The 25,892-nt window shown below is 47.2% G+C and overlaps 1 protein-coding gene across 1 annotated transcript in view; it reads left to right on the forward strand.

Moving 5' to 3' along the window:
• Positions 1-2,183: 2,183 nt before the first annotated feature.
• RIGI (RNA sensor RIG-I) overlaps positions 2,184-25,892 on the forward strand; it is a 75,320-nt gene continuing 51,611 nt past the window's right edge. The window contains exons 1-5 of the mRNA XM_083184236.1: positions 2,184-2,337; positions 17,519-17,635; positions 21,771-21,902; positions 23,921-24,102; positions 24,537-24,687. Coding sequence (XP_083040362.1) covers positions 17,530-17,635; positions 21,771-21,902; positions 23,921-24,102; positions 24,537-24,687 — 571 coding nt within the window. The 5' untranslated portion in view covers positions 2,184-2,337; positions 17,519-17,529. The remainder of the gene's footprint in view (positions 2,338-17,518; positions 17,636-21,770; positions 21,903-23,920; positions 24,103-24,536; positions 24,688-25,892) is intronic.

The following is a 25,892-nucleotide window of genomic DNA, read 5'->3' on the forward strand; positions in this document are numbered from 1 at the left end:
TCCCTGTTGCTGCCACTTCTTCATGGTTCTTTTAGAGATATTAAAAATACCACCTCCAGACTTCTCCTCATTGGCTAAAATATTACTAGACTCTGCTGTTAATACATTAGAATCTACTGTATATATATATAAATATCTCTTTAATCAGCTTCACTCCGGGACTCCGTTAAGTTGTTATGCAGTGTAAATTTAATGTGTCTACATCATTTTGAGCATTATAGCTCATCTTCAAGGACATAAATCATGGTTTATACAATTGCGACACAAATTGTTTCAGTAACAACGATGTTAGGTTACTGAAAAGGTTCTTCTTTCAACCCCTCTAACAATAGATTCAGAAACTTTGTGCAGTTAACGATAAAAAACATATCCCATGAGGCCATTGAGCCCTGTTTTGATTCAGAGAATGGTGAGAACGCTGACATCCTGCTGCATGTACACTTGAAGATCCGCACCGGCATGTCTGCAGTTTGTACAGGGAGGCACCCACCGGCCCGCTTTCCCTATGCATCACAGGAAACGATTGTCGGGAAGGTGAGCAGGGAGAGGCAGATTGCTGAAAGCATGATACGGCAGCAGGCAGGGAAGCAGGACGGGTGAGGGGTGCCGATCAGGGCGAGGTATAAAGTGGAAATATCAGGACTGGGGCAGATGAGGAATAAAATGGAAATATCAGGGCAGAAGCAGCATGGATGGGACTCCAGCTGACGCTCCTCTCACTCCCCCCCGACATTGGATCGGGAAGTCCCTTTCAGTATTTTGCTATGGGGCCCATGAAGTTTTAGTTACATCCCTGGCACTAAAAAGCCTGCATTGGCAGTGCCTGTTGTTACTTACTGGGCATATATAAAACTAGCTAAGCCCACTCAAAGCAAAAGCTTTGAAAGCTAGTCTGCTACCTTGTGACTGCCTCTGTGTTTCTGTATGTGTGTTTCAGGGAGATTATAGTTGGTAATAGAATTTTGCAAAGCGCACCAATGAGGGGGCGTGTCATGCCTCTCCCAAAGGGCTTGTCTAGATCCATATATGGAGAGATTGTGAAAAGAGATTTTGAACTTGGCAACCAGAAGCGTGGGTGTGTACTGCTACATCTGAGAGGAATCTTTTAAAATGACTTACATCCAAATGTAGATGAGCCCCAAAACAGTTAGTAAGGATACTATACTTGGTATAGTGCTGGGAAATGGTGCTTATGAATCAATGTAAATGTATGTCTCTCATTCCTTTTCCCCCCCAAAAAATGTAACAGTGTAATGTGGGCTAGGTGAAATGAGGGAGATTGCTACACTAATGACAGAGAGAGGGAGATTGCTGTTATATAAGGGAGTCTCCGGCAGAATGCAGGAGGGTAGGCAACTATGTAATAAAATATGATGCAGATGTTGCTATTTTAGCATCATCTTATAAACAATGAGCTTCATAAATAAGCCCCTGTGGTATAGCCCCCTGTGGTATAGCCCCCTCCTCCCACTCCCGTGTCCAAGACTTCTCTCGCGCTGCCCCCCTGCACTGGAACAACCTCCCGCCACCCATCAGGCTTTCTGATTCCCTTACCTCCTTCAAGCGCTCCCTCAAAACCCACTTTTTTCGACTAGCCTATCCCTCCTCCTAACCTCTTTTGATCCTCTTATCCTGCCTCCGTTCCCCTCCGTTCCTACTTATCCTATTGTTTTTCGTTCGTCCACCCACCTATTTTTAGTATGTTAACTCTTATGAGTAGGGCCCTCCTTCCTCACGTACTCACCCTACCTCTTTACCTCACCTGTGCTCCTGTCCTGTTCTTCCCTTCCTCTACTTCATCTTTAGTCTCCTTGACAATTTTGACACCTACTTCTGAACTGATGCTGATTTTAGTTCTACCAGCTATACCCCCATTTATACTGTATTTTTCAACACACCCTGTACGTTACCTCGTCATTTTTTTTTGTTTGCTATGTACGGCGCTGCGGACACTTTGCGGCGCCATATAAATAAACGTACTACTACTACTATATATGTGAGTATGTGAGTATACTATACACTGAAGTATACAGAGAGGTGACGTTTACAGAAAAATTCCCCTACTTATGCCCGACTCTTCCCACTCAGGCTGAGAAATGAAACTCCTGACGCTGCAGCTTCCCCGGATCAGCTGGGAGATGGGTCGAGACTGAGGAGCTAGTTTCGTTTCTCCCAGTCTCACTGCCGGCTGGCTGCTGCAGTAGTTTCTGCTGTAGGGGTGTGTGTATAGTATACTGTGTGCACAGTATATATTTCTCCGGATATCCGAGACCGGCTGCTCTGCGTCTGCACTGTGCTTGGCTGGATCTGACCGTCACCGCAGGAAAGTAGCTCTAGGTAAGATCTCTTGATATTAAAATATTGATTAAAATGACCCACTTCCCATGCACCAGTCCCCTAACCCGTGGAGTCTTCTTCTGTGCTGGGGTGTAACAACAGATAATCGTGTGCTACCTGTGCAGTTACGTTTCTACAAAGATCTGTGTGTGCACAGCCAGCTAAGGAGGTTCTCATGTACTGTACAGCCGATTATGACCACCACCACCACCACCTCTTGTAAGCAATAAGCAATAGAAGTGTTTCTGTGTGATCAGTTGTTGCCATGCCCCAGTGTTTACAGTATGTGTGAGATTTAAATCCCTATCTGGTTGTGCCATGATATTTTCCTGGCCAAGTCCCCAGGTACAGTATCCCATTATCACACACCTTTCCTATTATGATAAGTACTTTACTCCATTTCCTGTCCTCATTTCTGCTAATGGTATTGGGGTTGTGACTAGTTCATTACACAGCTGAGTTTTGTATACATATAAAAGGGGAATATGTATTATTCTTAAAGTGAGCATATACATTTTAACCTACTTTTAATAATTGTAAGTGTTGGTCTCCTTCATTAAACACGTAACACAGTAGATTTGCTGGGATCTCCTGCTTACCTGTCATCTCTAAATTTCCACATACATTCAACTTAAGGGGCCCATACACACTAGAAGATTTTAAAAGAATTTGCTTAAATCTGTGATAGATATATCTGTCACCAAAGTAGTGCGTACACACTGAGCTATTTTCCCTAAAGAGCAAGAGATTTTCTGGGTTTGAATTCCAAGGGTTCCATGTATACATTACTGGCACCACTGCCCACCATTGTATAGGAATAAGCCGGTAATGTATATACCTTGCTGGACTCTGCCAGCAATTTATATACCTTACCCATAGGCGTTGCGCAGCACATTTTATTAGCGGGTGCACCATCAAAGGGGTGTGTCTAGCACCACCTATTGGGTGTGTCTAACATCACCAATCAGGCGTTTCTACCATCAGCTATTGGCACTAGCTACTATATAAAACGTCTCTCAGCCACACCATAATCTCCTGCCTATTTCAGTTCTAATTACTCTGTGTAACAGTACAGATGGTCAGGTCCCATCTTGGCAGGGGATGGCGCTGGCGTCGCCAGCCGCCATCCCCCGCCAGCGCCATGGCGATGGTGAGAAGGGGACGCGCGCACGAGAGGCGCGCGCGTCCCCTTCCGACGGCGCTTCCATCCGGTCCCCGCCGGCTTGCCGGCGGTAACCCGGGGTCCCTGCCGCCTGCCCGCATCCCCCCCTAACCCTGTCCGTCTCCCTGAGGCGGAGACGGACAGGGTTTCCGTCGCGCTGGCGACGGAGACTGAGACGCGCGTGAGACGCACGCGCGTCTCAGTGTATTCGCTGGCGCGGCTGCTGGCGGGTCGCCAGCGAGGACGTTCTGGCGACCCGCCAGCCAGGATGGGACCTGACCCATCTGTACATGCAAATAAAGTCACAAACATATATGGATAACGCAGGTATTTAGTGATATGACAATGGTCTAGTACAATTAAAAATGCAAAACATAATTGACTGATGGGCAGTTCTTTTAATTGATTACAGTTATAAAAAACTAAAGTATTTGGTAAAAGGGTATTGCTGGTATTGCTAGTGGCAGGGAGGTGTTCATAAGGGTGGACACAGCACTCAATGTGCACACACCTATGACCTTACCGGTTTTTCTATATACATTGGTGGGCAGTGGTGACGGTGACTTATTCATTGCTGGTTTGCGCCAGAAATATACAGATGGAGCGCCTTTTAGCTTTGCAGGGGCTGGTGGTCAGATAGCCAGCAGTCATAAGCAATGTTCCCTCTAATTTTACGAAGGCTGTGTGCGGCAATAGATTTTTGCTGTGCAACTTTGGAAGGAAATTTACATTTTTGTGCGTCACTTATATATCTGGAAAATGACATTCAGCATTTGTGTTAACTTTACTTCAAAATTATATTAAACATTCAAAACACAGCACACAATGTAGTTAATGGGTGAAACACACATTGAGTCCACAACTGCAAAAAGAGACCACTGCTGCTTTGTGCGCTCTGTTGTAATGTCTGTGCGCATGCTCGTCGAGTTGTGTGCGCGCGCACAGGTTAGAGGGAACACTGGTCATAAGGGGATGCACGTCCACGAGACGCACACACATCCCCTTCTAAAGGAGCTCCCCCCTGGTCCCCGATGCCTCGTCGCCGGTTCCCGACTCGTCCTCCACGTCCCCGCTTCCTCCCAGAAGCGGAGACGGCAGGGTTCTCATCCCAGCCCGCACGATAATTGGGATGCGCGTATGTGTGGGACGCTCGCGCGCCCAGTCAGATGGAGTGGCAGCTCAGCAGCGGGGGCATTCTGGCGAGCCCCGGCGCTGGCTGAGAGGCGCTCCATCTATCTATCTATCTATCTATCTATCTATCTATCTATATATATATATATATACTTATACTTATACCACAAACACCACTCTGAGTGTAAATGATAGGACAGGCCAATACTTATCCACGGGCAGCAGCAGATCAACATGGTATGGATCAAAGCAGCATTATTCATGAGCCGTGGAGCAAATCAGTACCGCAGAGCTATGCAAAGCCGTCCTTAGGTGCCACTCATCTTCTGGTATTACCAGCAGATGAGCGGCTTTCCCGGCGATGATGCGGGAGTGCGCAGCAGCGCTAATCGCTGGGGCATACACACTGGTCGGCTTTGATCTGAAAGACATGCTTAAGAAAATTCATATGTAAACTTGAAAACAGTATATATATGTATGTATATAACAGTATGGCTCCCACAATGTTTTCTGGAAAACTTAAAAACAGTAATGCTACATATTCCCTATCATTATATGGGCTACGGAGAGGCCACTCACTTCATCCGCTTGTATACTGCAGATTGGTACATCTATATCTAGCACCTGAGGGGGTTAAAATTTACCCTGGCATAACACTGTGGTTTATTAATAATCTTGCTTTCGGGACTTGAAATTATCTAAATTTTGTTGAATACATAATTGCTAAAAAGGATCCACTACTGAAAATTAGTAATCATATTGTAGTTATTTATGTGTTTTTGATGTTTAATAAATATGCATTTATCATAATTATTAGCGCTCCCGTGTATATTTATTTTATTGATCTTCTAATCCGTTTTTTTCTGTACCGGAACAGTGTAGATTTGCTCCATGTTTTTCTAAATACTAAATTATTACTGCCATTCACAGTGTATACTGAATAGACCCATAAAGCTCTGGGGACATATTAAGCATGTTAAAAAAAAAAAAAACTGGTTTCTGCAAAAAAATTTCAATTGTGGTATGAACCAGTGGCTACTCCTACCTCGGTGTGTGAGGGGGACTGACGCTGCCCGAGATGCCCCTCCCCCCTCTGCTGCTGCTGCTGCTGGTCCCCACTGCCGATCCCACTGTCGCTGGCCTCCAACCTCTACTTCGGCAGTGGCCCAAAGAAGCTAAATCCTGGGCCCGGCGCTTGTACACTGCACTGGGACCAGCGCATGCGCAGTATCTGACTCGGTACCAGGGGCGGATTGGACCACCGGGAAACCGGGCCATTTCCCGGTGGGCCGGCCCCTAATAGTCACTAAAAGGCCGCTCACCCCATTGGCGGGGCCGAAGACCGCCATCTCTGCGGTTAACGGGTGGCCGTGGCCGCAGCACTGTGCCCCAAACAAATATGGCTGCGGGCAGCCTCGGCTATTACAGAAATAAAAATGGCCGCGGGAGTGCTGGTGCGCATGTGCGACCGCACGCAGCTGCTCCCGCGGTTCTGTGTGTGGCAAGCACTCACTGGCCCTTATTCTGGTTCGGACGGTACGGCCCGCGTGCGGCCGTACCGCCGATGTTTTTATTCTGCACATGCGCAGAGGTCAATCTGCGCATGTGCAGCCCCATTCGCCGCAGACGTATTTCGTCCGCCGCAAAGGGGGCGTATAGGGGCGTGAGGGGCTTCATACCCTCATTTCCCTATGTATACGCCCCGCGTTTCATGGGCGTTCCCATGCAAACGCGGGGCGTATGCATGCTAATGAGGGTATGACGCCACTGATGGGGGCGGAAAGCTGACGTCGCCGGATGTCAGCTCTCAGCCCCCATACAAGCTAACACACGGACGATTGTCCGTGTGGTCTCAGCTTGCGGGAGCTGCTGTGGCGTGCGGCCCTGCCTTCGATCGAATGCAGGGGGCAGCTCCCACCATGGTGGAGGCGTACGCCCCACCATTTTTATGCGGATCGCCAGCCGTCCGTGTACGGACGGCCGTGGCGATCCGTCTCGTGGGCGGGGATTGGTTTGTGCGGCCAGAGCACCGTGTGCGGCTCTGGCCGCACCAACCAGAATAAGGGCCACTGTGAGGATGGTTGCGCAGGGAGGCTCTCTCCCTGCTGTACATCCCCGGCCGCTTCTGTCCTCAGACTCTGTAGCTGCCGGCTGCCAGTACACTGTCACACTACATTAGAGGCAGCAGCGCCGGCAGCACAGAGCTCTCTCCCTGGCTTCCAACCCACTTTCATGTGTCATCAGTCATGACAGCAGGGACTGGAAAGGGGGCGGAGCAACACGGAGTTGAGGGGCGGGGCTACACGAGTGGAAGGGGGCGGAGCTACACGGGAGCACACATCTAATGAAAGGAAGAAGTAGATGAAGCGCCAGCCAGCTTGATTTTAAGGTAACTAAAGTGTGAGAGAGAGGTTCATACTGTGAGGCATATGTATAATGGACATCACGGTGTGGGGCATATGTATAATGGACATCACGGTGTGGGCATATGTATAATGGAGCATCACGGTGTGGCATATGTATAATGGACATCACGGTGTGCGGCATATGTATAATGGACATCACGGTGTGCGGCATATGTATAATGGACATCATGGTGTGGGCATATGTATAATGGGCATCAGGGTGTGCGGCATATGTATAATGGGCATCACGGCGTGTGGCATATGTATAATGGAGCATCACGGTGTGGCATATGTATAATGGGCATCACAGTGTGCGGCATATGTATAATGGGCATCGCGGCGTGTGGCATATGTATAATGGAGTATCACGGTGTGTGGCATATGTATAATGGACATCACGGTGTGAGGCATATGTATAATGGGCATCACGTGTGTGTGGCATATGTATAATGGGCATCACGGTGTGCGGCACAAGTATAATGGCATCAGGGTGTGCGGCATATGTATAATGGACATCACGGTGTGCGACATATGTATAATGGCATCAGGGTGTGCGGCATATGTATAATGGACATCACGGTGTGTGGCATATGTATAATGGGCATCAGGGTGTGCGGCATATGTATAATGGGCATCACGGCGTGTGGCATATGTATAATGGAGTATCACGGTGTGTGGCATATGTATAATGGGCATCACGGTGTGCGGCATATGTATAATGGCATCAGGGTGTGCGGCATATGTATAATGGGCATCACGGTGTGCGACATATGTATAATGGCATCAGGGTGTGCGGCATATGTATAATGGGCATCACGGTGTGCGACATATGTATAATGGCATCAGGGTGTGCGGCATATGTATAATGGACATCACGGTGTGGGGCATATGTATAATGGACATCACGGTGTGGGCATATGTATAATGGGCATCAGGGTGTGCGGCATATGTATAATGGGCATCACGGCGTGTGGCATATGTATAATGGAGCATCACGGTGTGGCATATGTATAATGGAGCATCACGGTGTGGCATATGTATAATGGGCATCACAGTGTGCGGCATATGTATAATGGGCATCACGGCGTGTGGCATATGTATAATGGCCATCATGGTGTGTGGCATATGTATAATGGAGTATCACGGTGTGTGGCATATGTATAATGGACATCTCTGTGTGGGGCATATCTATAATGGACATCACGGTGTGGGGCATATGTATAATGGACATCACGGTGTGGGCATATGTATAATGGGCATCAGGGTGTGCGGCATATGTATAATGGGCATCACGGCGTGTGGCATATGTATAATGGAGCATCACGGTGTGGCATATGTATAATGGGCATCACAGTGTGCGGCATATGTATAATGGGCATCACGGCGTGTGGCATATGTATAATGGCCATCATGGTGTGTGGCATATGTATAATGGAGTATCACGGTGTGTGGCATATGTATAATGGACATCTCTGTGTGGGGCATATGTATAATGGACATCACGGTGTGGGGCATATGTATAATGGACATCACGGTGTGGGCATATGTATAATGGGCATCAGGGTGTGCGGCATATGTATAATGGGCATCACGGCGTGTGGCATATGTATAATGGAGCATCACGGTGTGGCATATGTATAATGGGCATCACAGTGTGCGGCATATGTATAATGGGCATCACGGCGTGTGGCATATGTATAATGGAGTATCACGGTGTGTGGCATATGTATAATGGACATCACGGTGTGAGGCATATGTATAATGGGCATCACGTGTGTGTGGCATATGTATAATGGGCATCACGGTGTGCGGCACAAGTATAATGGGCATCACGGTGTGGGGCATATGTATAATGGCATCAGGGTGTGCGGCATATGTATAATGGGCATCACGGTGTGCGACATATGTATAATGGCATCAGGGTGTGCGGCATACGTATAATGGCATCACGGTGTTTGGCATATGTATAATGGGCATCACGGTGTGCGGCATATGTATAATGGGCATCACGGTGTGCGACATATGTATAATGGCATCAGGGTGTGCGGCATATGTATAATGGCATCAGGGTGTGCGGCATATGTATAATGGCATCAGGGTGTGCGGCATATGTATAATGGCATCAGGGTGTGTGGCATATGTATAATGGCATCAGGGTGTGCGGCATATGTATAATTGAGCATCACGGTGTGTGACATATGTATAATGGAGTATCACGGTGTGTGGCATATGTATAATGGTGCATCACGGTGTGCGGCATATGTATAATGGTGCATCACGGTGTGCGGCATATGTATAATGGGCATCACGGTGTGCGGCATATGTATAATGGGCATCACGGTGTGCGGCATATGTATAATGGCATCAGGGTGTGCGGCATATCTATAATGGCATCAGGGTGTGCGGCATATCTATAATGGGCATCAGGGTGTGCGGCATATGTATAATGGGCATCATGGTGTGCGGCATATGTATAATGGCATCAGGATGTGTGGCATATGTATAATGGGCATCACGGTGTATGGCATATCTATAATGGGCATCACTGTCTCCTCCACCACTTTGTGACTCCCCTCCCTGCATCCCCTGCCACTCTGCATCCCCCCTCCTACCCTGCATCCTGTGCCACCATGCCCCCTCACACTCTGCGTCCTGTGCCACCCTGTGTAAGTCCTCACTCCCTTCGTTCTCAGCCACTCTGCATCTCCCCTCCCAGCATTCTACGCCACCCTCCATCCCCCCTCCCTCCCTGCATCCTCTTCCACCCTGCCACTCTACTGTGTTGGGAGACCCCCTGTCACCCCCCCATCTCTATCTCCCCAGCCCCACAGGCTGTAGAATAAACGCTGTACGCATGCGCCTATTCTGCAGCCTGAGGGGCTGGGGACATAGCCAGCAGCTAAGAGAGCCACTAGCCATGCCCTCACAGCGGCAAAAATTGGGCGTGGCCTTGTTGGAATAGGCCACACCCCCATATTGATAGGCCACACCCCCTAAAAATTCGGGCGCGCCTCCGGCGCGCAACAACACTCCCCCCCCCCCCCCCCTCTTAGGGCTGCTTCAAGATTTTTCCCGGGCTGGTTTTAATTCCCAATCCGCCCCTGCTCGGTACTGCACATGCGCAGACTCTGGAATCTATGGGCCTGCAGCCAAAGCAGCCCATATAGGCATTCCGGGATAGGGAACACCTCCCCAATGGGGATGCTTTTAGTGATTGGCAGGTCGGACTTCCAATAGGACATCTCTGCCAGTCACAGTGAAGCCAGTGCAGTCTCACAGACTTCATCTGGCATCAATTAGGCAGAGAACAGTGGTGGATTTTACTATATACTATAGCTTAACGAAAGGGAATTACACAGAACTGTTCTGCATAAAGCTATTTAGCCTTGCGAATCGCAATCCCCATTATTATAGGGAACTACAGTCAGACCCATATGTACCAAACTCTGTATCTGGCACCTTCAGTTTACACATATCTTTAGCTGTCATTGACCACTTAGAGCCTATGGAGGCTAAGTTACACCAGAAGGATCTTTCAATCCCTCCTGCAGCCTCAGTGTAGCTCTCAACTCTTCTGAGGCAGTGTGGGGACTTTGGCAGCATGCAACAGACTAATTGGATCTTTGTCCCTATACCTGTTTACACCATCTGATGGCTGTAGTGGATCTATGGTGGTAGTATTTTTTAGCAGTGTTTCCCAAACTTTTTTGAATCAGGGCGCTCTAGAGTATTAGAAACTTTTCACAAAAATTGTTTTGATAAATTTGGAAGAAATAAATTAAGTATTGTAACAGGTTTGCCATTCAGATAGGACACAGCAGACAATTTTCAGTATTTGTGCATTTATTTAATGACATACAAGCCATAAATCCACTTTACATCAAAACAGCATGGACAGACACCCACCACCACTGACCTGTTGATGTCTTGCACAGCTAGCCCAGCACTTTATGCAGTGGGCTCCAGAATTTGGGACCTGTGTCTACAGCTTGCCACGGATCTTGGTCCTCTACCCCTCCTCAGTGCTAGAATTTGGGGCTGGTTCCTGCAGCTTGCGGCGGATCTTAGTCCTCGTGAGTTGTCGAGTAAACAGGCTGCAGGTTCAGTGATCACTCCTTCTGCTCTCCGCGTCTCCACCAGCTTCCGTCTCTACGAGCCCATCTAGACAGGATTTGCTTCTGCTTGTCCACATAAAGACTGGTTATTTCTATTGCATTGACAATTATTAATTGGTCCTGGACCACCAACACAAAGCACCCCTGCAAATTCCTTGAGGCACCACAGGGTGCCACAGCACACATTTTGGGATCCACTAATCTGTAGGATAGTTACTTTCTCCCCCTACCCCCTGCCCACTTGTTATAACTTAATTCATCACAATAGTATATGGTTGCAATGCTTACCATTAATCAGTAATATTGTTACAGAAAATCAAAAATGAAGACTAAAGAAATGAAACTAAAAGAGATTATGGGACTTATTGGAAACCCATTACTTTCAGTTTCAATTCTTCAATACTTTTTACATGTGGATTAATTTCACTTTATTGTGCACAAGTGATTGTTAAGGCCCCATACACCAGAACGAGATTGTACCCAAGCGTACATGTTAGGATCTGGGGGTATCCCCGCCAACCCTAACTCCGTTGCCTCCGCCTGGAATCGACGGACGAGTGCAGGGCTAGGCTTCACCTGGGCCCGTCTCGGCTGAAGGGCGAATTAGGTCCGCCCCACTCCGCTACAGGCAGGTCTTAAGTATGGACAACTCGTCCGCCGAGGCCAGGAGAGAACAAGGGGATAAACTAGCCAGACCCAATGAAGGCGGGGAACCCCAGAACCACAGCTGAGTGAATGACACAGGGAGATGCCTTCACGGTGGTGAACCCGCTAATGACCTGACTACAGGAAGCGCAGGTAAACGCAACAATGCGTATTGGTCTTAAAAGATAACAACAAATGACAGTAGGGCCAGGATGGTATAACCCAATGGTGAATAGCAACAATGCTAAAGTTGGCACCAATAACAAAATCTCACTGAACAATCAGGAATGTAAAAGGATATACTGGGGGAACCCCCGGAGGGTGTCCCACCCGGACTCACGGTGACAGGGGTGTCTCGGACGGGACTGTCACGGACCACGGCACCACTGCTTCCCTCACAGATATGGACTCTGGATGGTAACAGGTTCTCAGGACAGAAGCAGCAGGTGACATACTGGAACAACCAGGAAGACTCACTGGACAGGCAAACTGAGCTTGACAGGCAGGACAAGCCTCAGGACACGGGAACCAACAGACTGGACAGGTGGGGTAATGCCAAGGAACCGGGAACACTCTGGACATGCAGGACAGAACTATAACCGGCATGGGACTGAATAACCAGAGGGTTTATATAGAGAGCACAATGTGGTGCTGATTACACATTGCCTACAGGTGAGCACTGCAGGCTAGAAGCCTAATTAAGACACACCTGAGTCCTGATAACACACCACTGAAAGTAATCTGCAATGGCCCAGGCTGACCACTGGCCACCAGCGAGTAAACACACACACAGGCTGGAATAAACCCAGGGAGCAGAATCCAGGGAAAACAGACAAACTACACACAGAATATGTAAAACTGCACATTTACACCGATCCGCTGGAGGCGGATCGTAACAGTACCACCCCCTTAAAGAGGGGTCAAGGGACCCCGATACCAGGTTCTCCAAAACCCTGGCAAGCGGGTACAAACAACAAAAACAGGAACAAGCTGCGGCTGCAGCTTATAACAATGGCCCCCTCTCAAAAGGTGGCCTTCTGAAACAACAAGACTACACAAAAAAAAATTTTTTTACAAGCAGGGTCAAGGCAACTGTCAGCGCCTCTTTTTATACCTCTTCTTTTTCCCCTGTGCCTGCTTGGAGACACTAGGAAAGGAAAAGATCTCTGGTTCAAAATAATCTTCAAAAAATATAGGTCGAGCAACCAGATGATTCTTCCCTTTCCCACCTGAATGCTTAGGCACATTCAGAATCTCCTCAGTTTCAGAATCTGAGAAAAGACCATAGATTGGTTCCATTCCCATAGGAAATGAAACCTTGGGAGAGTTCCTGCAGGGAGAAGATAGTTGAGCACATCCAGCGGTAATAGCTATGGGCTGGGCCCTTTGTATTGACTCTCCTAAACATGATGGAGTCTCCGCAGACAAGATGGTCGGCCCAGAGGCATCTGAACCACTTTTATTGGGACCAAATTTTTTCACTACAGCATCACTGAATGCTGGAAGATTCTTAAGAATGGGATCCTCAGATTCAAAAAATTTGCATGCCCATTCGAAAGGCTCACCTCTGAAGCAGTAAATTAAATAGAGCACCACATTATCTGAAGTGATACCTAAAAATGGTCTGGACTCCAAAATAGTGACAAAATGGTTAGAGAGCGCAACAAATTGGGTTAGGTCCCCATCAAAAACTATAGATGTAGAGATATCATTCAAAGAATCAAAAGTAACTTCATTATCAGCTAACTGACTGGACTGTATAGCTGGAATTATGGCCCTTGAGGCTGAGACTTTAGCGACCCCCTTAGAGGTTATGACCTTAGTGACCTCTTCCAAGTCTGATGGTCTTTCTGGTTGGGCAGCACTATGATGAGTCTCTGGCTGATCAGCACTGTGACGTACTTCTGAGTGAGCAGCACTATAGTGAAACTCTGGCTGGGCAGCACCAAAAAGACCAACAGATGGTCCCTCCATGTTACCGACATGGCTGGAACTCTGCTCTGAGACAGGACAATCAGAATCCCTCTTAGGGACTGGATGGACAGAGTCCCCATCTGGGGCGACACCGGCTTGAACCCCCTCTGGGGCGACACCGGCTTGAACCCCCTCTGGGGCGACACCGGCTTGAACCCCCTCTGGGGCGACACCGGCTTGAACCCCCTCTGGGGCTGCGCACCTCGGGACCCCACTCGGGGCTGCGCACCTCGGGACCCCACTCTGGGCTGCGCACCTCGGGACCCCACTCGGGGCTGCGCACCTCGGGACCCCACTCGGGGCTGCGCACCTCGGGACCCCACTCGGGGCTGCGCACCTCGGGACCCCACTCGGGCCCCCGGCATCAGCCTGGCTCGGCGGGCCCCCGGCATCAGCCTGGCTCGGCGGGCCCCTGGCATCAGCCTGGCTCGGCGGGCCCCCGGCATCTGAGTCGCACGGCGGGCCCCCGGCACCTGAGTGAATCACCTGGGTTTTCCCCTTAAGGGTTTGCAACTCTGACTTAATATGAAAAGAAATGCCATCATGCGGGGAGCACCTCCTCTGCTGATTCTTAAACCCAAAATGGGGTCTCCCAGCACTTGGACCAACCCTATTAATCAGATCGCTTTTACTGGGAGACTCAGTAGAGCGCTCCTCTGCCACAGTGGAGACAGGCATAGATCTGACAACCTGCCCTGACTTGGCCAGAGGAAACACCCTGTTGCCACCACTGGAGTTGCGCAAAATACAAGTTTGCACAAAGTGGCCTGAATCTCCACAGTATCAGCATAGATTAAAGTCTCTACGCCGCGGACGCTCCTCCGATGGGAGCTTCGGCCGTAGAACACTCCTATGCATTACCTGAACCTCTGGGTCTGAGGACTTGCTGCCTAATACCTCCTTAGGCAGGGTCTCATTAGGGGCTGAATGAACCCCAGTGACCTCTGGGAGGATCAGAAAAATTTCTGTTAGGAGTTTTTGCAACTGCAGTAGGGACTGCTGCAAAACCTCTAACTGCCCAGGTTTAAAGGCAGTAAATGCCAAATTTAGAGCCGCTAAAGATTCTTGCATGTCCTGCATGATATAGCCGTGCAAGGTTACAGGCCAGACACAACAAACCCGACAAAAAAAAATGTGACTCGACAATGACAGTGACAAAACAGATACTGTGACAAGGCAGGAAAACTGCTGGACTGAGAGGGCAGAACTCAGCTCCAGAGTTTATCTGTTATGGCCGGTTATAATGTTAGGATCTGGGGGTATCCCCGCCAACCCTAACTCCGTTGCCTTCGCCTGGAATCGACGGACGAGTGCAGGGCTAGGCTTCACCTGGGCCCGTCTCGGCTGAAGGGCGAATTAGGTCCGCCCCACTCCAATACAGGCAGGTCTTAAGTATGGACAATTCGTCCGCCGAGGCCAGGAGAGAACAAGGGGATAAACTAGCTAGACCTAATGAAGGCGGGGAACCCCAGCTGAGTGAATGACACAGGGAGATGCCTACACAGTGGTGGACCCGCTAATGACCTGACTACAGGAAGCGCAGGTAAACGCAACAATGCGTATTGGTCTTAAAAGATAACAACAAATGACAGTAGGGCCAGGATGGTATAACCCAATGGTGAATAGCAACAATGCTAAAGTTGGCACCAATAACAAAATCTCACTGAACAATCAGGAATGTAAAAGGATATACTGGGGGAACCCCCGGAGGGTGTCCCACCCGGACTCACGGTGACAGGGGTGTCTCGAACGGGACTGTCACGGACCACGGCACCACTGCTTCCCTCACAGGTATGGAACACTCTGGATGGTAACAGGTTCTCAGAACAGAAGCAGCAGGTGACAGACTGGAACAACCAGGAAGACTCACTGGACAGGCAAACTGAGCTTGACAGGCAGGACAAGCCTCAGGACACGGGAACCAACAGACTGGACAGGTGGGGTAATGCCAAGGAACCGGGAACACTCTGGACATGCAGGACAGAACTATAACCGGCATGGGACTGAATAACCAGAGGGTTTATATAGAGAGCACAATGTGGTGCTGATTACACATTGCCTACAGGTGAGCACTGCAGGCTAGAAGCCTAATTAAGACACACCTGAGTCCTGATAACACACCACTGAAAGTAAGCTGCAATGGCCCAGGCTGACCACTGGAGGCCACCAGCGAGTAAACACACACACAGGCTGGAATAAACCCAGGGAGCAGATTCCAGGGAAAACAGACAAACTACACACAGAATATGTAAAACTGCACATTTACACCGATCCGCTGGAGGCGGATCGTAACAGTACAGTCCTCTGCAATGTCCCATTGCTTGAATGGTTGATGCTTTAATCAGACATGCTGCACATCTGATCAGTCATGATTGGAGGCAGATTGCATGTGTTTTTAAGCACATGCAATCAGTCGTTGTACATGTCTGCCGCCGGAGCCCTCTGACACCCTCCACTCCGCTGATGCCCCAAACAGCTGCCACCAACTCCCCAGATCCCTGCCCGACTCCCTGAAGTGGAGACAGGCAGGGAAAGCGCCCCCTCTTAGCTGGCGATCGCAGATGGAGCGCATCTCTGCCGGCGATCGCCAGCTAAGAGAATCTGGTGATTCCCAGCGCTTGCTGAGAGGCGCTTTATCTGTACTTATGTGCTATTTGGCCTATGGCAAAATACATGTACACATAGACACAAAATTGTCTTGGCTGCACAGTCTATTTCTACTTTCCACATTGACCTTGTGGGGCCGTGCATCAGACTTCTCTATTATCTGAGGAACAAGAGAGGGCTGCGTGGGCAGGTGAATGATGGTTTAACTAGTTGCCAATGAAATATGATAATTGGCAGGCAAATGTTTTTTTTTTTTTTATAATTTCACAATTTATTGACAGTCTACCTCCCACGATATGAGAGCCAAATAAGATAAAATAGAAAAAACAAATGACAATTCAATGGCCAATTAAATACTAAAAAAAATATGCAAGTCTCGGTAACGTTGGGAGAGAGAGAAATGATTTCCGTATATGACTATTGTCGGGATGGGGGGGAGGGGGGGTGGATGGTAAGATCGATGCGGGCAACTCAGTGTGAATGGCACAGTCCCAAGCAGTGGTCTCTGCATTAGGTGTTCGGTGGTGTCCATAGGTGCAGGGGATATCCAGAGAACACGTTCTGCAATGAAGTGGCTGCGTGAAGGTAGCGCAGCATGAAAGCTGTTCCCGAGCATCCTTGGGTCTCAGGGTACTTTCCACTGTATTATCTACCTACCAAGATCTATTGCAGTCTGTTCAGCTGTAATATGTACTATATTTTAATGGTATAAAGTGGTAACGGTAATAGCCAAGGAATTCAAATCATACTGGTTATCATCTCGTTATTATTTCTGTTTGCCTTACATTTAAACGGTGTGAAAATTATGTAATCAAGGAATATCTACCTAACCATATTGTTTGTGGCACAATGTAGTAATGCTTTACCTAACCTGTCTGTCCAGTTTGTGGTGGTTACCCACGCACTGCGCTCTGTTCGGTGCTAGCACTTGCCATTCGATCAGGTGTGGCTTGAGTAGATAGGTAGACAAGAAGGGAGCAGGGAACCACACCCACAAGAAAAAGGAGCAGAGCGCGGCACCACATCCCTTCTTGTTAACCTGTCTGTCCGTTTGAAGTTTAGTGGTCTCAACAGCAATGTTTATTATGAAAATAATTTATAATAAAAATATTTAAACTTTGTCCTTTACATGTCTTTAACAGGCTGACAAAAAATGAGCGCAGAGGTGAAAAAAAGCCTGAGGCTCTTCAACGATTACATTGTGAATATCCTGAAACCTTCCTATGTGATCAGATACATGACAAACTGGATGGCACAAAGTGAGAATTTCATCCCTAACTTTTTACTCTTTTCATGTCATGTTAAAATATGTTTAGCCAAAGTATGTAACTAGCTTTACACTAGTTCTACCTAGATCTAGTGATACATTACAGAGAAGTCCAGCCAGTCTGACAGACTGTACAGTGGTCTCTGACAGAGGCAAAGATCTTCAGATGACTATACATTGGGAGACCTCCCAAAATGGTGATCTGACAGATCAAGGGAAAAAAGATCACAACCGTTTTATTGCTGCTAGGTATCATCCATGTATATACACTGAACTGAATGAATCTGCTGAATAGGCAGGACATATTCTGGTCATCATAAGCTAGTTACACAACATCCGATGGTTTAACCCAATGTAACAATACATCACACCGTAAACCCGAGATGATCCTATAAGCAACAGCGCACTGCATTGCTACATGCTACATGTAGATGGCCATGCAACAGTCCCACTCGTCATGCTGCACAATCACATCCAGTGGGAGGTTTCAGTGAACGAACACAGTGAACAATGGGTTTGGCATACAGCTAAAATAATATACAATTTTGTTTGTGATAGAGCAGTTCCGTGTATTAAAAAAAAAAAAAAAACATTTTAGGCGAGTGCCGTATCAAAATTGTATGTTAATTTGTAATGCAGATCTGATTAAAAAAAATATATATAGCATAAATTCACAACATGAAAATGACTATTTGTATTCATGATATACAATTAAACTCTTTCTGGGAGATGGGCTCTTATAAGAGGCTAACTTAATGAAGAGCTGGAAGCCAAATTATAGCTTACACTGCTTCCTAGTTCAGGTCCCCCGCAGCTGCCGCACTGAACATGTTTCACCAGAATCCATTCAAATTTGCGGTATAGTAGCCATAAGCTCTGATAGGCTAACACCATGAGCATATGGTACTAGCTATGGAATGCTTTGTATTCCACAGCTTGGTAAATTTGACTGCATCGTAGTCCCCATGTGGACTGCATTTGTGCTCAGAAACCACTGTGTATATCTGAAATATCTGCTGCAATGCCTCCATTATACATCTGGGGATCCTTTAATGTAGGTGGGATATCCTCCGCTTGCTTGGTTGAAACTGCTGCAGGAGACTTGCGCAGACCAGTGGTGAACCTCCCAATAGCAAATTCCCACCCAGTGTTCTGGCTGGGTAGCAGCGCTGTCCCGGATGGTAGACACCATCTTGCCGTGTTTTCCTTACAAGAATTGTGTCAAAGGCAGCTCATTTATCGAGGCATGCTACAGTAAGTGCTTTCTCCACAGAAGGCAGGATAGAGGAGCACTTGTGGATGGAGAGTGCAAACACACCGCAGGGGGAAGATCCTATCAATGCTTTTCTCCCTCCTGATTAGTTGTAGCCACTGATACAGCATGGGTTACTGTATTGGACAGTGTAGAAGCCCTTCCACAGGCTTCTGCAGGCTGGGATCTCCTATAGGTGTAGTTTTCTTTGAGCTCCTCTCCTTTGCAGGTGTTAGTCTCCCTGGGAAGGAAAGCATTATGTGCTTTTCTTATACTTTTGGTCTTCTTATGATTTTTCAGCTTGTCGGTGACCTGGGTTATTTTCTTGTTTATTGGGGTCTATTCCATCAGCACCTGCTAGGCAGATTCTGCACCTTTCTCCCTCAAAGTGAGGAGCCGAGTCATCTTCTCCTGGCCATGCAGTTCCCCAACCGGTGTCTGATATTTGCAAAATGCAATGTAAATGCCCATACACCAAGGCTATGGCAGAGGAGCAACTTCAGCAGTTGCCTGTGGAGGTTTACCAGTGATCCCCTATCTACTGCCTTCACAGGTGCCTTATGGAGTGACATTTCCTTCAAGAAGCATAACTGGGGGCCTTGGATCTTCTTTAGCTCCTGATGTGTTTATCTAGGCTGAATGTTTGGTGAAATCAGTGCAAGGTCAAGTTAAGTTTTTATGTTCCTTGAAAAGGATCATTGGTTTTGCCAAAACTTGTAGACCATAAAATTATTCAGTTATGGCATTCCTTTCAGGCCCAGGGGAAGAAGAGGTTATTCTAACCCTGAGGCTTCCTCTTGCCCTTACAGATGATTCAAACAGGAGATGCAGGTAGTACAGGCAGGGCCGGCGCCACCACTAGGCAAGTCTAGGCATTTGCCTAGGGCGCCGGCCACTGGAGGGCGGCATTTCGCCCCCCATGCCACGGGGTACCTGTTGTGCCGTCTGGGGAGGAAGGGGTGTCTATTCCGGGATCTGACAGGAGCCTGCGCGGGTACCTGTCCTGCGACGCTTTGTGTATAAACCTGTCGGTGGCGGGGGTCCCTGCAGTGAATAATAAATAACTATCACTATGCGGCGGCGCTGGAAGCGCTTCTATTTTGAAAACACTGGCCGCACGCTGATTCAGCCAATCAGCATGCGGCCAGTGTTTTCAAAACAGATGCGCTTCCCGCCCGACCGCCGGATAGAGCTAGTTATTTATTATTCACTGCAGGGACCCCCGCCGCCGCCAGGTTTATACACAAAGCGTCGCAGGACAGGTACCCGCGCAGGCTCCTGTCAGATCCCGGAATAGACACCCCTTCCTCCCCAGAAGGCGCAACAGGTATCCCCCCCACACACACACACACAATGGCACTGGGGCGCTCCCACCCTGACTCGCCTGGGGCGCTCCGGTGCCTTGCACCGGCCCTGAGTACAGGCTTTAGTACAAGCCATCTGACAGGTATTAAATATTCAGGACATTGCTTAAGAGGAAGAAACAGACTGTTACACACTAGGTGACAGGATCAATGTGTTGAGAAATCTAGTTAAGCACAGATCACACAGCACACAGCGCTGCACTAGTGATGTGTGTGCTGAGTGATCTGTCATGGACAGTATGCTCAATTGAGAGAACACTGGCGATGACTAGATTTATACTGCATACACACGGAGCTATCTATGCTTCATTTCTAAACGACCTAGCCAGATCTCTTAGAAATGGGTCTGTAATCTCACCATGTGTATGGCCCATTACTTTCAATCAGATGAGAAGCTAAAACTCATCATAGTCTCATGCATGTTGTAGTCATGTATTCATATTCATACCCACAATACAGTGAAATTATAGTATGCCGTTAAACTAGATGCTCCCATAGCATAGATGTGTAAGGCCATTGTAACAGGCTCACCATCAACTGATTTTCATATTAGCCACAACTCATCGCAGGTGCCGCATAGCCCTGGAGTTACTTGGTACGATGGAACATCACATACCCTTCCCTAAAATGCTCTGGCACGCCTAGTGTTTTCCTTGACATTTGTTCTGGCACGCCTGCCTATTCCAAATCACTCCTACAAAATGGCTGGTTAACATCCTCAGACCCCGACTTCCTGTGCATCACCTAGAAAAAGTTGCCGGATTTTATTGCAGGATGGCCTCACGCATGCATACTGCAAACCGTCCAAATGCGTATTGTATTGATAATCATCTGATGTTCAAATTTGCAGCCGTATGATCAGGTATGAATTACCCCCTTTGTCCTGTCCTTTAGAACTTATGACCTTAAGATGTGGCAATTACATAGCATGAGTTGACTGTGATGTCCATAATTGTTAAGGTCAATGGGAGAGAAAAAAAATATTGTTTCCTGTTGTTGTTCGAGACCCATGTTCCCTCCTCTTTTATTTTTTTATTCTTTTATTCGATTCCTCCTGGTCTGCCCTTGGTGATTTTCAAAAAAGGTTAATGAAGATCAATACGGGCTATGAGGTATAGGAAACTATACTATACGTTATTAAAAGATGATAGTCGTATAATTGAAACAAAACTGGTCAAATATCTACATATAATAGTATGTATAATATATATATATATATATATATATATATATATATATATATATATATATATATATATATATATATATATATATATATATATATATATATATATATATTGGGCCCTTCTGATCCCCTGGTGACATGGTAGTTGAAATTCTTTGATGGTTATTTTATTAGATTTATATTTTGTCTTTTTTTATGTAAAGAATATTAACCGGCATTGCTTTTAGTGACATAACTAGCTCTTGTGATATAACTTGTTGCAATGAGACAACTTTAACTTTTTCTGCACAGTGTTAATGATTTTGTATCCTGCATTTTCATAAAGGCATCATAGAGAAAATTGTTGCTGAGGAGAAAAATGGTGCCACAGCAGCTGCGCAAATGTTCATGGATCAGTTACTGGAACTGGAAGATGTAGGCTGGTTCCAAGGGTTTATAGATGCACTAGAGGCAACAGGTAAGTTTTAAAGTAACATTGCCATTTACTTCAGGTATTGTTAGAATTATATACATTCCAAATCTAGTGTTTAAACAAATAATAATTTTTTACTTTTGTGATTTTCCTTATAAAATCTCTTGTGAAATAAACTCTTCTAATCCTAGAAGACTAATGTGTGTTATTAAAATCTATCATAGTGAAGTTTTCTCGGAATGGTATCTCGATCCCGGGGCGCGAGGGATATTGGGGGTCATAAGACTGACCCTGACATCTCATTGGCCAGGATTGTAATCCATTTTAGATACATATACTAACCCTAACCCCACTTATTGCTTATCCCCAACCATCCTCCCTGCAGCCTAACTCTAATGGCCCGATTCAGGTTTGCAGGCTGCGAATTCACAGCCAAATCGGTACCTGGAGGACCAAGCATGTGCGAGCACAGCCTCCAAACGCCTGTGCTCGTAATCAGCTCGCTGTTTTATTGACAGCGGACAACCATTTGGGGGCATACTGCTGGCGGGGTGCCAGCTACCTGCTTGCTGGGCTCCAAACGAGCTCCAGCAGGCAGGTCTAAATTGGGCACGTAGTGCGCTTACTGCTACCATCCCTATAGTGCCTAAATCTAACCACCCCCCCCCCCAGCCTTATCCTCCCCTCCTAGTGACTAACTCTAACACCCTCTTTTGCCTATGCCTAACCCTCCCCGGCATACTCATAATGGATGTGCTAACAGTCAGGATTCCGGTGCAGGAATTGTGAGAATGTCGGGATGGCTGTACAAGTCTTCTGACCAGTGTCGGGATTCAGGTAATGGTTCTCAGAATGCTGGCATCCCAACCACCATTGTGCTATCTGGAGCCCATTTTCCTCACCTTTGAGAGATCATGACCTTCCTTATTGGGTCGATTCAGACCCGTTCGTACGGGCCCGAATTTTGGCCCCCTTTTCAATGGTGCATATGCACATGTGCAGACCTCCTTTGCGAACACCTTGCAAGGTGTTTGCACAGGTAAGGGAGGGAGGCGGTGGTTAAGGTGGGGCATCAGGAGAACACTCAGCATTTATAGGGGGGTCCCCATGAAAATGCTCCTGGGAACACCAACGTGGCGTTGCCTGCTCGGGGCAGGCAACTGATGTCACATGACGTCAGCGGCATCTTTGGCGAACAGTAGCGGAAATATAACCCCACCCGCCGAATGTCTGCCCCCCCCTCTTGCAGCGCGGGTTGTCAGCCGGTGATGTCAGCTGCCTGCCCCCCACACCCGCGTTACCACCTCATTACCATGGGAATGCCCATGAAACGCTGGGTGTTACCATAAGAATGCTGGGCATTCCCATCCTTCTCCGCCCCCCCCCCCCCTTTGTCTGCACATGCGCAGAAACACGCATGCACAGACACAAAACATCGGTCCTCCGTGCGAATGAATAAGAATAACCCCCTACCTGTGTAGGAGTCATAGTCTGTGTGCATGGTTTCTCAAAGGGAGTGAATTCCCTGTTAAGATTTAGAGCCCTTCCTTGTGATTGGACAAAATAGCAGAGTTGCTGGTAGAACCAGAAGACTGTTGGGAGAGGGGAGGCGCACAGGCACAGCTGCTGGCATAGGGCGGCCATTTCCGGACACTACATTAAGGTATGTGGGCCGGGGGGTGGCGGTTCCTGCTTGGGGGAGAGATGGACAGCAGGAGCTTTTACAGTTGTGCGTTCCGCTCTTCCTGCTGCGAGGGAAAGAGGGAAAGCAGGGAAAGAGCCGGGACCTTAAGTGGCATTACTAATGAGGTGCAGTGAGATTGCTTCTGTGCCCAACCCCCGACTTAACAGCTGCTAAGGCATGATGGCAATTGTTGACACACAATAACAGGCATTTTCTGACCCCCTTTTTTATTACCTTTTTTGACATCTTTTAAAAACAAACAATACTGCACTGATAATAATGATCTGTGTGTTGCTTCTCACCAACACATTGAAATTCCTTATTCAACTTTTCAAATGGTAGATCTAGAAATATGTATTTGGTTTTCATTTTTTTTCAGGGTATAGAGGTCTTTCTGAAGCACTTGAAAAATCTAATTTTGAAAGCATTGAACGACTTCAGGACTACAGGAAGTTGTTAAATGTCATAAACAGCACCATTAAACATAACATCAAAACAGAAGAAATTCTAACATACTTGAGTCCCTGTCTCCTCAGTAGAGAGATTGAGGAGATTAAACAGGTAATCTTTCAGCAAGTATTGAGGGCATTACTGTGTGGTATATATGAATTTGGAGCATATCAGTGTGGCATATTAAGAGAGGATTCAAAATGTTTTTATTTGTTTTAATGTTTGTTAGAATAATATTTATTCAACCAAGGACCAGTAGCTGGTAGGCAAACTGAGGCGAAGCTGGGTTTTAGTACATTTGAAAATGCGGTAAAACCCCCGAAAACGGGGTTGTACTGCATTTTTACCTTAGTACATCCCGCCGTTTATCTCATACCAAGCTTAGGGGGTTATTCAACACCACTCGTTAAGCATCAGATGCTCACTGTTTAACGAGTGGCTTAACATTGCCGCCGAACAACATATAATATACAGTAGATTAGTTTAATTTAAGTTGTTGCTATTTAAAACTTGAACCACCATCTTTAATTTTTTTTTTTTATCAGGAAACTAGACTGAAAGGATCAACAGCTGGAGCTGAGAAACTTATTGACTGCCTTCTCCGATCCGATAAAGTAGAGTGGCCTAAGGTTTTCACTATAGCTTTAGAACAAGTAGAGTGCTCACAGGTTCTTGAGATATGGACAACTGAAGGAGGTAATTGAAAAATATTTGGTTTATAGAAATAAAGAGGCATATATTCAAAAAGGGAAACAAATGAGACCGGGTAACTACAGACCGGTAAGCCTTACAGCAATAGTTGGGAAATTACTGTAGGGTATATTAAGGGATCACATTCGTGATGATTTAATGAGAGATAATGTTATTACTGGGAACCAACATGGATTTGTTAAGGAAAGGTCATGTCAAACTAACTTAATCAGTTTCTATGAGGAAGTTAGAGTATATTTGGACAAAGGTAACGCAGTGGTATTGCTAAAGCATGTCCCACAGTACCACATCAGAAAAAGGAGCTAGAGAAGGGCAACTAAATTGACCAACAGTTTAGAATCAGGGTTCAGACTGTGAGGAATGGTTAACCAGGTTAAGAATGTTTACATTGAAATACCCCTTTAACACCACACAAATAACCTGGGTCCGAACCGGGTTGTTGACTTTGTGCAGTGTGACAGGGCCACACACACACACTCCCCCGACGCAGCATTTCCAATAGTTATTGGTGGCCGTCAAATCGGCCCGTGTGCACACACCTGGACTTGATTCAACCTCACTGAGGGCCAGATGCACTAAGCTTCAAAAGTGATAAAATGGAGAGTGATAAATTGCCATCCAATCAGCTCCTACCTGCCATGTCACAGACTATGTTTTAAAAAATGTCAGGCAGGAGCTGATTGGTTGGTTGTTTATCACTCTCCATTTGATCACTTTTTTTAAGTTTATTGCATCTGGTCCTAACTATGGGCCTTATTCTGGTCTGTGCGAACAGAACCGAATATGCGGCCAGGACCATGCGTCCTAAACCCCGCCTTTCGTACGGATCGCTCACTCCGTCCGAACGCGGTAAGAAGCTGTCCGAACGGACCGCAAGTGTATTTCTCATGAACACACCTCCTCCATCTCAGGGAACCTCCCCCATCATTCGATGGTTGCAGACCATCGAATGCAGGACCGAGTGGTCAGGCAGCTCCCGCAACCTCAGACCACACGGGCATTTCTCCGTGCAAAAGCAGGGATCTGGGTGGGCAGCTGATATCCGGCAATGTCATATGTCCACCCCCTACACGTGCGTCACGACCGCATTACCATACGTACGCCCAGCGTTTTCATGGGAACGCCCATGAAACGCGGGGTGTAAACATATGTTAATGAGCCCAAACAGCCCTTCACGCCCCTCTCCACCC

Source organism: Crinia signifera, chromosome 1 (assembly GCF_055691185.1).
Source record: "Crinia signifera chromosome 1, ASM5569118v1, whole genome shotgun sequence".
NCBI classification, from domain to species: domain Eukaryota; kingdom Metazoa; phylum Chordata; class Amphibia; order Anura; family Myobatrachidae; genus Crinia; species Crinia signifera.